The 15178-nt window shown below is 38.2% G+C and overlaps 2 protein-coding genes across 3 annotated transcripts in view; one reads left to right on the top strand and one right to left on the bottom strand.

The window, feature by feature from the left end:
* The first annotated feature begins 134 nt into the window (after nucleotides 1-134).
* Nucleotides 135-10053, top strand: LOC101845962 (hydroxysteroid dehydrogenase-like protein 2). Of its 2 annotated transcripts, none has more exons than XM_035972832.1 (8): nucleotides 135-358; nucleotides 1996-2159; nucleotides 3646-3859; nucleotides 4392-4495; nucleotides 5199-5300; nucleotides 6078-6278; nucleotides 6902-7030; nucleotides 8274-10053. In XM_035972832.1, exons 1-8 carry the CDS (start codon nucleotides 342-344, stop codon nucleotides 8510-8512), a joined length of 1170 nt encoding a protein of 389 aa, XP_035828725.1. In that variant the 5' UTR covers nucleotides 135-341; the 3' UTR covers nucleotides 8513-10053. The 2 variants fall into 2 exon arrangements, with proteins under 2 accessions (XP_035828725.1, XP_005110321.1); XM_005110264.2 differs by having other exon boundaries at nucleotides 6854-7030.
* Nucleotides 10054-11245: 1192 nt separating this feature from the next.
* LOC101845730 (phosphatidylinositol-glycan biosynthesis class W protein) overlaps nucleotides 11246-15178 on the bottom strand; it is a 9690-nt gene continuing 5757 nt past the window's right edge. The window contains exon 5 of the mRNA XM_005110263.3: nucleotides 11246-13692. Within this exon, the coding sequence (XP_005110320.1) occupies nucleotides 13222-13692 (471 nt within the window). The 3' untranslated portion in view covers nucleotides 11246-13221. The remainder of the gene's footprint in view (nucleotides 13693-15178) is intronic.

Below are 15178 nucleotides of genomic sequence, written 5' to 3'. Positions count from 1 at the left end.
TATCCTCCAAAATTAAAATTGAACCTTCTGTATGTCATAGGCCCCAAGGCTAGCAGAAGCTTTGGGTTCTAAAATTTAGAATCTTTAGGAGTTTGGTACAAAGTACAAAGGTCAGCTCCCTTTTTATAACTAGAACTAGAACTAGAACAAAACACGCATAGGCTCGACCTTATTTCCGTCTTTAGCTAAGGGACCGGGCGAGTCAGCAGCATTGACTGAACACATCAAATACCGGTACCTCCGAAATCTTTGGTCTCGTATCAGGAACCAAGTTGCATTAAACCTAGAATTAATAATCAACATCTAGATCTAGCCTTGCAGTAGAATCTGAATAGAGCAGAATGGCAGCAAATACAGGGTAAGTTTTAGTAGATAGAGATTCTAATTCTAGAACAGTTCAGGAGGGTTTTTCTATTTTGTTTTGATCGGTAGAATCATTGATGGATTTATCATTGTTATATTATGTTTATCAACTTCTTCTATACTTGACTGTTTCTCTCTGTTTCTTCCTCCGTTGGGTGTAGATCTATGCCTACCCTTCAACTGTCCAATGTCTTGTATTCCTGTATGAGTGAGAGGGGTCAACCTCTGTAGTAGCCTAATCTAGATCTATACTCTAGACTCTAGATCTACATCTTTTAACATTAAATCATCTTTCAAAGCTCACTAAGAATCTAGGTATATTATTAGGAGCTACTTCATAGAGCTCTACTAATCAGAATCATGAATGGTAGGCCAACGCAGTGGCATGGTCATAGTAATAATGGGCCTACTACTATAGTTCTTGCGGCAATGGCATGTATATGGTGATGCACTATCACCTAAAATATTGCTAGACCGTGAATACTATGGTGGAGCACAGGCATCGGTCTTGAATCCTGATGCTCAAATACAATGTGGCACGACATGGTGGAATCGGGCGCTCGTCAGTTTTGAGGCAATGAGGTTACTGGTATTGTCTTAAAACCTGTTAATTTGCCTTGTTATTGGTGTAAAAAATGTCCATCTCTATGTTAAAAAGAATAGAAGTCGAGATATTGCAATTGAAGGAGGTGAGCGGATCATCTGGTTTGAGAGGTAAAATTAGCGAGGGCTGCCAAAGTGCTCAAAGTCTGCTGACTTCCATGGCTTGAGGGGCATTTTTCGTGCTTTTAACACTTTTCACCAACGTAGCGCTCTCTCCGGTACTTGCTATATCACACCGCCATCGATTGGCGTCCCATTGGGGAAAAAGGACGGCTTCTTACTTTTTCCGGTCGGCGTCCTGTGGGGGCGTAGTGTTAATCAATGTTTTTCAGTAAAATCTGCGTGCAAATGTGTTTTTAAATGAACGTAAAAGGTGCGGAAACCACGTCTTCGGGGGTGTTCACCCAGGAAGCGACCTCGTTGAATCCGAGCTTGCTGATTTAAGTGCTCGTTCGATTCGGGTTATTTTTATTGATTTTAAAGAAGAAAAAAAACGGGAAATCCGTGACATAATCCGTCTCATCTCATTGAATCCGATTCTAATTGAAGAATCCGAGCTAGTTGAATCCAAGTTCCACTGTATTAAGGCCTCTTAACTCCTATCAGCCAGAATTAAATTCATGGTTTTCCTGAACTGCCAGAATTAAATCTATGCTGTCATAAATTAGGATTCGTGTAATAAGCTTTTGTTTCTTTGACAATTTTGGATCTAGATCTAACTCAGTTTCCATGCTGAAATATTAACCATTAGCAGCCTTGGGGAAACGGACAGTGAGACTGAAAGCAGAAAAAACAGATATTATAGTAGAAGGACCTGATAAACATGATAATCTTGATTTGGAAAGTGATTCAGATTCTACTTAAAAAATTGTCAGCGACACAATGTGCTGCCACAAAAAAATATTTGCCTTCAAGCGCCAAATTCTCATAAAGAATGAAAGTATCATCATGTCTATTTTTAACTTGACCAATATCATAAACCTGGATAGAAAAACAAGTTTATATTTCAGAGTTTCTGAACTTTTGCAGACGGCTCGCGGGCAAGACAGTCTTCATCTCAGGAGCCAGTCGAGGAATTGGAAAAGCCATCGCCCTCAAAGTTGCTAAAGATGGTGCCAATGTTGTGATTGCTGCAAAAACAGCACAGCCCCACCCAAAACTTCCGGGCACCATCTACACAGCTGCCGAAGAAAGTAAGAATTCTTTTGATGATACATGATACGACATGGTGAATCAGGCACTTTTCAACTTTTGGACAAATGGAGCTATTGCCATAATCATAAAGCTTGTTTATTTATCCTGTTTTTGAGGGAAAAAACTCATCTATCTTGAATAGAAGTCCAGATATTTGCAATTTCAGGTAGGGGTTGCCTGGTGTCTGGTGTAAAATTAGTGAGAAAATGGCTGCCAAAGTTTGCTGACTTCTAAAGCTTGAGTGTTCTTGGAGATAACAAATTCACATTTTTACAATAATACATTAGTCTCCGCCTAGGATCCCACTGCTCGGGAGCAAGAAAAATACGGGATCTTAGGTGATGCACCATGGGAAGAATCTGTGGTGATCCTGGTCAAGTACACAACCAGTAAAATGGTCTCCCTTCACTCTAAAATGAACTGATGTGACCCTTGAGTGGGTTTATGACTTTTGGCGAGCAAAGAGGGATCAACCTGCTTGATGACCAATCACAATCGATTAAAGCATGCCATTTTCTCTTAATATCCTATCGTGAGTCTCAAGATCTAAGCTTTTCCAGTTGCCCCTCCCCTTTACCTATCCAAAATTTATAGCTTTCCATCTCTGACTGAGTTCCCCCCCCACCTTTGTCGTTATGCACTAGTACGTTGTGACCGCACCAGGGCCTATTAGTAGAACACACCAATTAAAATTCAGTCTGTCTTGCAAATTCGGGAGTAGAGGCAACTGCTGCAATGGTTGGGGAAGAGTTCACCATCCCTTGAGATTGTGATCCTGACTGGAGCAAAGTTGTAGGTATTACCCACGCAGAGTGTGATGTAAGTTTAGGAGGAGAGCTCAGATGCGAATGCGATGTTTGGAGAAAACAAATGCATTGGCGAATTCACACCTCAGTGTGATCCTGTCTGGGGCAAACTTTGTACCATTTCATTGTGACTTACAATGCACATGCGATCATAAACACGAGTGGTTGATCTTTGACGCAACAGGTAGTTCAATGATCGCAAATTTTCACTCTTGGTTGATCAGCTGTGCCCGCCTGGGTTTTTGTTCGGTAAATTTTGTCTGAAATGCGGGATCTTAGCCTAATGTAGACCTTCAGAGTGAATCAGAGCGGGATCTTAGGGATTAATTTTGTATCGTAAAAATTCTGTTTTCTTAAAACAGAGGGATCTTAAGCGAACCGGGATCGTAAGCAGTGGGATCTTAGTTTGGAGACTTGTTGATCAATATTTTTCAGTAAAATGCCACAGAAATGATTGTGAAGAATCTGAGAGCCTTACTACAAGGTTTCTTCTGTTGCTATTATCAAAATAGTGTTATGCATTGTAGATAGTATACATCTATAATATAACAGGGATTCCTTCTTGAAAAAATCCTATGAAAGAGTTATAAATTTTAAAGAATTTGTACTGTCTGAATGCTATTTGTTATTATTCTTATTCTTATTCTTATTTTATTTTATTTTATTTTTTGTTTCCTAGTCAACAAAGCCGGTGGCAAAGCTTTGCCTTGTATCGTGGACATCAGAAGTGAGGAGCAGGTTCAGAATGCTGTGCAGGAGACGGTTGCCAAGTTTGGAGGAATTGATGTGTTGATCAACAATGCTAGCGCCATCTCTCTCACCGGCACACTGAAGACGCCCATGAAGACCTATGACTTGATGAACTCTATCAATGCCCGTGGCACATATCTCTGGTGAGTCTAGCCTCCTTTTGGTCTCTTTGGTCACACTGTTGAAATTGCTGTCCTTCACACTGAGTAGAAGAAATGATGTTTGGAAATCTAGAAAAATTGTGGAAAGAAGAGCAGTTCTATTTGATCAGTTTAATTTAATTTTTGAAACATTGTATTATAAATCATTGCTAAGGTAAGATATGTCTTTGATCTGCTGATATGGGTAATTGGTGGGCGTCCCTTGTAGGTCTTACTTCTTTTCTTTCCCTTTTGCTTTACTAAACAAACAAACAACTATTACTATTGATGTGTGGGTGTATGTTTTGTGACTTTTTCTCTTTCTAAGAAAGATAAACTGGAAAGAGCAACAGGTGTATTCAATTTTACATGTTTATACATTTTGTCTGTATCTAGTGTTTTACTTATGTTATTAAAAATTTTTCTCACAAGGTAATGAATTTATATGTGTTTCAATTTTGTGTATACTTGTCTTTGAACTCCTGAGTAAATGTTAAAGATGGTCATTAATTTGCATAAACTGAATCTGTTACAGTTCCAAGGTGTGCCTTCCATATCTCCTGAAGAGTAAGAACCCTCACATTCTCAACATCAGCCCTCCACTGAACATGAGTGCAAAATGGTTCCAGGGTCATGTGGGTAGGTGACTGATTATTCTATGAAAATAATAAAGGGAAAAATCCCACCACTTTGAATTCTTCCTCAGAGAAATGTGAATTTATGTATTATATGAGTCTGGATGGTTAATGGGTGGTTACTGAGCTGTGTCATTGAGCATTTTATCATAATATAGTACACTTGTTTTGTTCCTATTGCATTTTTCTATTGCATTTTTCCTGTCATTGATGCCAGAATTGAGATTTTCCCTGAGTTACTGTTGAAACTATAGGTGTTTTTCTCTCACCACTGAATGTTTTTATTGTTCTAGAAATTAGTTCATCCGAGACACAGGAAAACCAAACTCCATAGGAAAAAGTTGAATATGAATAGAAAAAGCTGTAGAGTAAAGTATTCGTAAAAAAAAAAAATGTCTTCCTTTTGTTTGGATAATGTTGTTGGCTTTTTTTTTTCACAGAGTATTATTTTTGTCTACCTTGCTTTTTCTAGCGGAGTTTGACTAAAAGCTATCATTGTGTCTTTATACTTCTTTCTGTTATCCTGAACAGACATTTATTTAATACTGTAGATGGTTGGAGGGTGCTGCTGGAATTTTCTTTTTTTTTTCTTTTCTTTTTTTTGGGGTCTGCCTGTTTGTCTTTTCTTTTCTGTGCACTAAATGACTGTTATCTCCTTACTCAAAGCAATGCAGTTCTGTATTTATGTCTTTTCTTGTGTTTTCCAGCATACACCATGGCCAAGTATGGCATGTCTATGTGTGTTCTGGGTATGGCTGAGGAGTTTAGGGATGACCGTGTGGCTGTGAATGCTTTGTGGCCACGTACAGGTAAGGAGAACTCCGCTCATCATATTGATGTCATGGACAATTGAGCCTTCTTAAAAAAAATTTATGCTTTGTAAAGTGAGGTAAATACGTCATCTCAATAAATGGTGTCAAAATTCAATGAGTAGAAATGCAGAAAAGATTGACATGCAATTTGAAATGAAGTGGTCTTTGGTGGTTTAATTTTTTAACTTCCCCTGTAAAATAGGCTTCTAGAGAAAAAGTCCCATCTGTGCAGTGCTCCATCAATATAGACTTTGTTTTTAAAGCTCCACTGCATTACTAGCCTTCTCATTGGCACCTGTATGCTAGACAAAGCCTCCCCCCCCACCCCCCAAACGCAAGAGAATTCTGACCCGAAAACGTAGTCATGCTTCGCCCATGATGAGAGTTCTCAATCATCATCTTCATCCAGTGCCAGATCTGTGACAGACATCGGCCATCATGGTTCTCCTTTCATTCCTTTGCTTGGATGCTTTCAAAAAAGTTACGTTTCCCTGATCTTTCCCTGTTACCCATTTGTTTAGGTTCCCTAAGTATGTTGTTCTGGGCCTACCCCTGCCTCGCTTGCCCTCAATTTTGCCAGTGAGAGTTAGATGTTCAAGACCCTTATGTCTATTCAGGTGTCCCAAAAACTGCATTTGTCATTTCCTGATTGTTTTTAACATTGAGCGTCCCAAGTGGGCTTCATCAAGCACTACCTCATTTGATTTCTTTTCCTTCCATGATATTCTCAATAATGCAACTCAAATGTGATTCTGTTTGTCTGTCCCCATGTAGCAATCTACACAGCTGCGATGGAGATGTTGGGCGGTGGTAGCGAGGTGAAGGAGCAATGCCGTGACGTTGAGATCATGAGTGACGCGGCGTACGTCATTTTGTCTAAGGACAGCAGCAAGTACACTGGAAACTTTGCCATCGACGATGAAGTTCTTACTGAAGCTGGAGTGACTGACATGGAGAAATATTCTTGTGTTCCAGGTTTGTGGTAGGAGAATTTTTAGACTTGGGCACAGTAGCTAAAAAAGTTCCAAATGTATAAGAAAAAATGAAATAAATGCTCTCCCCCCCCTAACTTTTACTAGTATCATATTAATGGTCTAATTTGTATTTCTGATACATGTTGAATATGACATTGTACAGTTAATTAAAAACTTTATTTTTAGCAGTACATGGCATGAATAGTAAATGTAAAAAAAAATTATTTATAGTGTTTAAATTTAAAAATGTTTTGATAGTACTCAGATATTGCCACTTCAGTTTTTTCTCCCCTTTCCTATTCTGAAATTCTATTTTCTTACTTTATTCTTAGTTAGAACTTAAAGAGGCTTTGCATCTCCTTTATCATGTGAGAAGTACAGACTGGTGTCTCCGGTATAGTAGTAATGCTTTTGGCTGTCTGCAGGAATGCTGTATCCTTCTCAGCCCAGGTTGACTCCGACAGTCAGGGTCAAAGTTGAAGCAGCAACAACCTCCCCCCCCCCCCCCCCCCCCCCCCCCCCCCCGAAATAAAAGTGTTGATAGGGGTGTAAAACATCTTATAATTACAATCACAGGAGCAAAATTGATGCCAGATTTTTTCCTGGACGCTGACCCTGCTGAAGCGGGAGAAGAGGCATCAGCCGGGGCGGCTGTGAGCTCAGGACTTACGACGATGTTCAAGGCCCTCGAGGGGCTTTTGTCTGAGGACTTGGTCAAGGAAATGAACTCCAGCTTCCAGTTTGACCTTTCAGGTGAGACTACAGGGTTTATTTTGACCAAATTTATCAGTTTTCAAATGCAAATAGTGGACTTATGACTATGGGCTATTATTTAAATATTAATGTTTAGTTTAAATTGAGGTTGGCTTGGTTTTATACGCTAATGATGTACTGTGAACCTTATTACATGGGTCAACAATTAATTTTTGTAACCTCAGTTGAATCGGTTTAAACTGAACAGTTAATCTGAAAACAACATGGAGCGTAATGATTGACAGTGCAGGTGCGATTGATAGTCCCCTGGAATAGGGCAGATAAATTTAGCTGCAGAAGAAAAATAATATGAGTGAAGTCACATTAGGGGGAGCTGCTCATCTGGCAAGCGGCTTGATTGAATCATATTTGCTCTTTTAATGAATCAAAAAATGGGGAATCCTGCTTCTTTAGTTGAATCTGAGTTTGTTGCATTCGAGTTTCACTGTAATTAATAATGGCCTAAAACATCTTACTCTCACTGGAAAATTAGATGGCAAGAGGCAGAGGTAGACCAAGACTAACTTACGTAGAGAACTTGAACACATGGGTTATAGGAAAAGGCCAGGATTATTATAATAATATAGATCTTGACAAACCACAATTGCCACGACATCGAAGAAAAAAGAGAATAGATGCTACAAAGGACTGTCCCCGTGGTTTTATGTGCCCTGCATAATTTAGCAAAATTTGATCAGTTTTTGCATAATTTCTTATTATTTTCCTTTATGTGTGTGCACATGTGTGCGTGAGTGTGTGTGTGTGTGTATGAGTGTGCATGTGTGTGTCGCGTGCATGAATATTGTTCGTACATGCATTTATGTAAAGCGCCTTAAGCTGTGTTTACACGGGAGTGGGCGCTATAGAAATGATCTTCATTATTATTATTATCATTCTTTGTTAAAATTAATAGAATTGCATAACTTCACATTTTTGGGCTCCATTTGCTTAATTTCAAAATTTTTCTTGCTTAAAATGAAAGGGACAGAAAGGATGAGCTCAGCTGAAAAATAGTTGATTTTATTTTTTTTTGTCTCCCTTGATCTTATTCTTCGTACTCCCTCTTAATGATGATATATCAGCTAAAGTGTGATTTATTTTTACATACATATAAATAATGGTATGTTAGCTGAAGCATGATAATAATTTAAAAAAAACAACTCTTTATCAACTTTATGATATATCAGCTAATCTGTAATACTACCAGCTGAAATACGGTTAATTTTTCTCTCTCTGTGTTCAGGCCCTGATTCTGGTAAGTATTATCTGGACTTGAAATCTGGGAAAGGAGTGGTTGCTCCAGGTACACTGGAAGGCGCCGACTGCACCATGGTCTTGGACAGTGGCCTGTTCCAAGACATGTTTGCTGGCAAAGCCAACGCCACCACCTCCTTCATGACGGGCAAGCTCAAGATTAAGGGAGACATGAGGGCGGCCATGAAACTGGAGAAGCTCATGAAGAAGATGCAGCCAAAGTTGTGAATGTGATCAATCTATGATAATGATTGCCTTTGTGTAAAAGTAAAACAGGATGTTGTTTTGTTTTTTTCTCCATCGGAAAGATGTTGTAGACACTTAATGAGACGACCACCTTGTGAGATTCCTCATGTTTCCCACTAGAAAGTGTCCAGTACTATATAAACATTGTCTGTCTCGTTCAGACTTCACATGATTGTGAAACAATTTTAGATTTCTGATTTTAAAATTTTTGTTAAATAAAAATGTGCCAATGAGAAGTAGGCAGATGTGGCATGACTCAAAATTTTAAAAAATGAAAGTTTTAATAAAATTAGAGAACATGCTAAAACTATACATGACAAATCTTTATCAAGCTTCAATATATTATATGTATGGCTTCATCATACGAAATACATTGCTGTGCATATTTTTTTTCATTACTTTCTTACTTTTTTTTGGAAACATGTTTTAGTGGTTCAAATTAATCTATAATTTGGGTCACCATGATCAATTAGTGTAGTACTCTTGGCCAGGTATTCCAGTTTTTGTCAGGAATTTGAGTGTGTGGAGGATGGCTTGAGGTGATGACATATTTTAATTTTTTTTTTGTGCTCAAGTAGTGAGAAAAGTTGTTGCTAATTTGGTTGTGCATGGGGTAGAAGTGAACTATTTCATATTGCCTATATCTATCATGTTGAACAAAATTCTTTGTTGCCGTTGGTTTGAATGTACTATGTCATGTACGATAATGTGACAACTTTGTGGGAACAGATCATGTAACTACTTTGTAGGAACAACACCCATTATACCATTACAGTTTTCTGTCAGTATTTCTTTAAAGAAAAAAGGTCTTGAGGATGAAACTTTCTTGTCCTTAAAAAAAAAAGAACAAAGAATGGAAGCTCGATGTAAAGGAAAAAAAGTTACAGAACGAAGAAGAGACAAATTCAGTAGGAAATTTATACTGAACAAAGTGACCTTCTTGGTTATACTTCTTGGATGTGCCTGCTCTTCATTACTGTCTTTATACGAGTGTTACTTTAAAAAGTGCATAATTTTTTGTCTAAGCTCAGGACACCTTCTCCACAGATGCAAGAGTGAGACTAAATTGTTACATTGTTGAATTAATGCATCATATTCATAATCATACAGTTTCTAGAAGGACGTGACGTAATAACCAAAAGTAAAAGTTTAAAAACTTATCCAAATACGTCTACTGCCAATGCTCTGCTCATTAATGTTTTGAAATGTGCTTTCACTTTCACTGTTATGTTAGTTGATAGTTGTTCAGACTTGATAAAGACAAGAAAGAATTAATTTATATTTATTTGACTTTGAATCGCTGTGTGAAGGAGCATGACAGTTTATTTTTCTATTAACTCATATTTATAACTGTAACTAAATAAAGACAAAAACAGAAACAGTCCAGCTGTGTACTTGTGTTTTTGGGGCCTTCCTACATTCAGTTAGTTGTCAACTTTGACATGAGAATGTTCCTCTCTTTTTTTTACATTAGTTATATATGAAAAGAATATTGAGATTAAAGCTGTGTATGATTATGAGAAGACTACCTGCCTTGTTGTTGTTTTATGAAAAGAAAAAATGTCTTTAAAATTGACTATTTGCAGGACAAAGGTCTATGTTATTCTTCTGAAATACTTTCTTTCACTCAACAGTATCCTCATTGGAAACTGATAAAGTAAAGGTAATCAAAACTCACATATATTTTTAAAAAAAACTTATGTCTGTGGTCCTCACAATGGGTTAGTTAGTTTCCTCAGTTCCTACACAGAAAAATTGCGGCCAAGTGTTGTAAAATGGGCAGAGCGCATTACCTTAAAAAATGATCTAAACGGTGTCCGCTATGGTGTAAAACAACTTTTCCAGTTATTGATCACTGACTTTTCAGTGATATATTCATCCTAGTTTATCAGCAGCAAAATAAATGCCTATGAAATGAGATGCGTTAGAAAAACTTTTGACCACCACAAGAAAAGACAGGGTGAAAAATTAGATTGCAAATAAATGAGTTACCTTGACTCCCTGCTTGGAGTAAGCCTACATAAACAACGAATGAAATGATTTGGACATCTGCCAAGACTACCACTAAACAGTAAAGTGGCAAGAGCATATATAACCAGAGATCAGATGGATACAGTAGAAGTAGAAGAGGCTGGCCCAGGAAAAGATGGATGAATAGAGGGGGAAAGGGTGGAGGGTCAGAGAAACATCAGACAAAAATAAAATAACCATCCCAACAGGTGATACAAAAAAACAAACCAGAGAAAGACATTTGCTTCTCCCCTAGACACCAAAAGCTAACAGAGGCTGGAAAAAAAAAGTCAGTAAAACTGTTTTTTATGTGTACATGGCAGTGTTATGGTAGTAAGGATCTTTCCCTGTGGCACACAGAAGACATGAGTTCAGTATCCACATTGGGAAGTTTTTTTTATTGACTATCTCCTAGGTAAGATTGATGGGACGCTGTATCCTGCTTTGCCCAGGTTGACCTTGACAGGCAGGATCAAAGTGGCTACCTCTTAAACTGTCCAAATTGTGTCTGTTGGGGCTTAAAACATTTACTCACATTTCTCTCCCGTCTGGATTTAAATCTAATAAGAGTCACTAAGAGCTCTTATCTTCAATGATGAGGAAGGATAAACTTGTAAACACTGAGCCCATGTCCTCTACAATGAGGGAGGATTATTAACTGTTGAGTGAGTTATCCCTCATGATCTCATAGAAAGAGAAAGCTGACGAACAATTCTCATCTATTAACTGACAGCAGGTATTACCAGGGACAGCCATGAAGAAAGTTTTCACACATTTGCAGATGATAATGGGTTACATAATACAATGATACAGGAAAAAACAACATGACTTGATTTTTAAAATTACATACAGAGAATACCGTACCACTTTTAATAAGTCACATAAACAGTGATATGAGTAGGCTAATACACCTCTTTAACAAGCAATACTCTTGGTCATAATTACATACTTAAACAAATTTCCATAATTTCATCTGAAATGGATAAAGTCAACACAATACACTCAACTTTGAGCGGAAACATCATATTTACGTAAAATCGAAGAGCAATGAAGTAAAATATCCATTTCATCAACTTATACCTTCTGCACACTGCCACTACCAATCGGAACTAATCAAATTGAGTGGAAGCCAGCCGGATTTTCATCCATGAAGGGACATAAGCTACCATTCTGGTACACTATGGCTAATTCGACTCATGACGTTGAAAGACAAACATGTTTGATTTTGAAGATCTCAGCTGAATTAAGTCAAATTCTGTCAAATAGAGACAAAATTTTTCGTTTTCCCCATCCATCAAGGAAAATTAGCCAGCCTCGACTCAATCAAAAGAATTTGATTGGTGGTGTGCACTCGGTAATACACTTACAAGAAATCTGAAAATTTCTGTCCATACTGGAAAGAGACTGAAAAGCAAAAACCTGTCCCCGTGGTTTTATGCACCCCGCATAATTTAGCAAAATTTGATCATTTTTTGCATAATTTATGATTATTTTCCTTTATATTATTATTCTTAGTACTTAAATTAACAGAATCTCATAATTTCACGTTTTTGGACTCATTTTGCATAATTTCATAATTTTTCTTGCATAAAACGATGGGGACAGAAAAATATGAAACGTGGTCCATTAATACTACTTCTCTGATTGAAAGTTGAGCCGTCATATCCAAAAATACATCTTTTGAGTTCCAGTTTGCAGAAAAACCCAACTTGTTTGGGCACCGCATACGAAATAATGTGACAAATAGTAGAAGTTGTGTCTAAGACGGCTACCCATTGTCGAGGAAAAAAGTGACCCTCTCAGATCGAGGGCCGCCAAGTAAACTATGTTTTTCAAATTTTACAGGAGAGACAGAAAACAGATTTTCTTGATGCTTTCTGGGTGGATAAACTTCATTTTCATAAGGGAGCCTACAAATGCCATGACAGACATTAGGCTCCCTTGTGAAAATGAAGTTTATATACACCAAAACGCTTCAAGAAAATCCGTTTTTTGTCTCTCCAGTAAAATTTGAAAAACATTACTTACCATAGTTTACTTGGCGGCTCTCGAGATAAGTGGACCTCTTATGATGTAAAAGATACACGAGGGAGAAAATGGGAAGTGGTTGTTTGTACAGGCGATTGTCTTATACATTTGGCCATCTAATGTAGGTTTGACTGTATTTATACAGTCAAATCTGCTCTAACAGCCACCTGTCCAAAACAATCACCTCTATAAACAACCACTTTCCATTTCCTTGTGTTTTTTCTATTATAATTACAAATCCAAGACATCCACTTTTCTCCAAGACAATGGTTGGCTGTCTATGACAATTTCTTTCTCTCTCTCTCTCTCTCTGTATACATATATAGTTAATTATTCAGCAAGTTCATTAAAATTAAATGACAACAAATTAGGGCAAACAAGTGTACTATATATTGATCACTTGAGAACAAACAATACCAGTCTGAAGCTTTACTTTTTACAGGAGAAGGAAAAACTGGTTTTCTCAAAATGGTTGGCCACAAAGATGCTTTGATCACATGACAGTATGGCACGTTTATATTGGTTTGATGGCTGCGACCTAAAAAGATGTGTAAAATGAGGTTCCCCTGCTGTTCAAAGCATTAAGGCAACAGAGGGAAATTCTGAGAAAGATGGTTTGTGCCTGAGACCATAAAAATATGATTTTCTGAGGATCACCAAAATTTAGTTGAAATGTTTTTTACCCTTAACACCGAAATAACTAGACACAATACACCCATATAAGCTATCACAATGGCAACAGCGACATGAGAACCTGTGTTGAGAGTTGGCACTGACAGATTCACGATACCAGTCATGACATTGGCCAACAGGAAAAACAACAAAGAATTGTATGTCACAGCTTCCAGCAAGCAAAAGGAGGGTTGGGAGCTTTTCGCAAGTTTTTCCTCTCGCCCATTTTTGTCAAGCGTGGCTCCTATTTTTTCTAAACTATTTCCAGAGGAAGACATTTCCTTTGCCCTTGATCTTGTTACCGGGCGGTTGTCAGGGGAATTCTCCTTTTTCACCTTTACAAACTGTTGGGACTGGCTGTCTTCAAAGGGCCGGTGCATAACAGACTTCATGAAGGTCACAGCAATATCGGCGAGGAGACACTCCAATAACATCAGAATACTGGCACACATCTGCACGAAGGACAGAAAAGGAAACCAGAATATCGCAATGATCTGATAGACTGTTCAAAAGCTGAGACTGAGACCATGCAATAATGACAAGGCTGACTTATGATCTCAACATATAATGACTGCAGAGTACTGACATGTGATGAAAGGTATCAAGTTTATGTAAAATCCATGTTCAGTTCATTCAGTAATTATGATGTTGTGCTGGGGCCTGAGCATGTTTGATAGGCTTAATTTTTTCACAACGGAGGCCCATTCCATATCATGGTTGAGATATTTTAAAAGTGGACCGAAAGGACCATATTATGTTTTTTAGAAGTAAACTGTAATCAACAGAAAGAACAAAGTATGGCATTAAATCAATATTATATCATAATAGAGGAAATTCAATGGAGAATGTTTACATTGAAATAACGAATATTCAGTGCATTGATTTGATAGAAACAAGGACCCCTGCTCCATGAGATGTGCAGTTAACTTTTCAAACTGGTACTTTGATTCTCTTCTGAAGAGATTTCCCTTGTTTCTTGGTGAGCTTCCATGTGATTTTGGACCTTTCTGAGAAGAGTACTAACCTAATCAAAGAAAGTAGGCTTTGGTATTTCGATTGGTATTTCGAAAAATACAGCCTTGCTCAATATATTTCATAAGTTGACAATCTCTCTCAAATGAAAAGATTTTTAAATTCCTGTTTTAGGAAAGGAACAGAAAATGGAAGAACATGGTGTTGAGAGAGAGAGAGAGAGAGAGAGAGAGAGAGAGAGAGAGAGAGAGAGAGAGAATTATGAATAAACCTCAGGAACTAACCTTCCGTACGGTTTCGATGAACTGCCAGCCGGGCATATATAACGAAATCCGATTCCAGAAGTTCCCCAACTGACAGTTCTAACTGTCGGATCTTTGCTCCATTACTATACGTCCACACGGGTATCGCTGTCACGGACAAACACACACACACAGACAGACAGATACTCACACAAACACAAACGGACTGGGTAGAAAACACCTAGCGTACATCCACTCCGTAGACCACTGTTGGTGACACTCACAACCATAGAAGTGGGATAGAGACAGAGAGCGAATTGGACGCTTCAGCTGCTGAGGTGAGATGTACTTTAAAAAAAATTTTCTTTGGTAAGTGTTTTACGGCGTTCTCAACTGCATAAAGTCATATGAGCGTGCGGGACACACCTAATACTTTTAGTTGGTAGGAAATTTTGAATTTTGCCGGGGTGGCGCCCGAAGCCTACTCTTATCGATTTTAGACTACCGAGGGATCTTTAACGTGCGCAACTTGCACACGGGCCCTCCGAGATTTTTCGCCCTTGTCCGAGAAGGCTAGGTGTAGATCTTTCCCACCAGAAGATCAGGGGTGTGACAGAAAGACAGCTGTAAGAAGGAGCCAAGGAGTAGCAGTAGAAAGGCTGCAGAAAGAGTCAGGAGCCCAGGGGAGGGGGCAAATGAGGTGGCAGGGTTGGGGCTGAAAGAG

Source organism: Aplysia californica, unplaced genomic scaffold, assembly GCF_000002075.1.
Source record: "Aplysia californica isolate F4 #8 unplaced genomic scaffold, AplCal3.0 scaffold00869, whole genome shotgun sequence".
Lineage (NCBI taxonomy): Eukaryota > Metazoa > Mollusca > Gastropoda > Aplysiida > Aplysiidae > Aplysia > Aplysia californica.
Note: the sequence above shows the minus strand (reverse complement) of the source record. Positions and strands in the feature narration are given on the sequence as shown.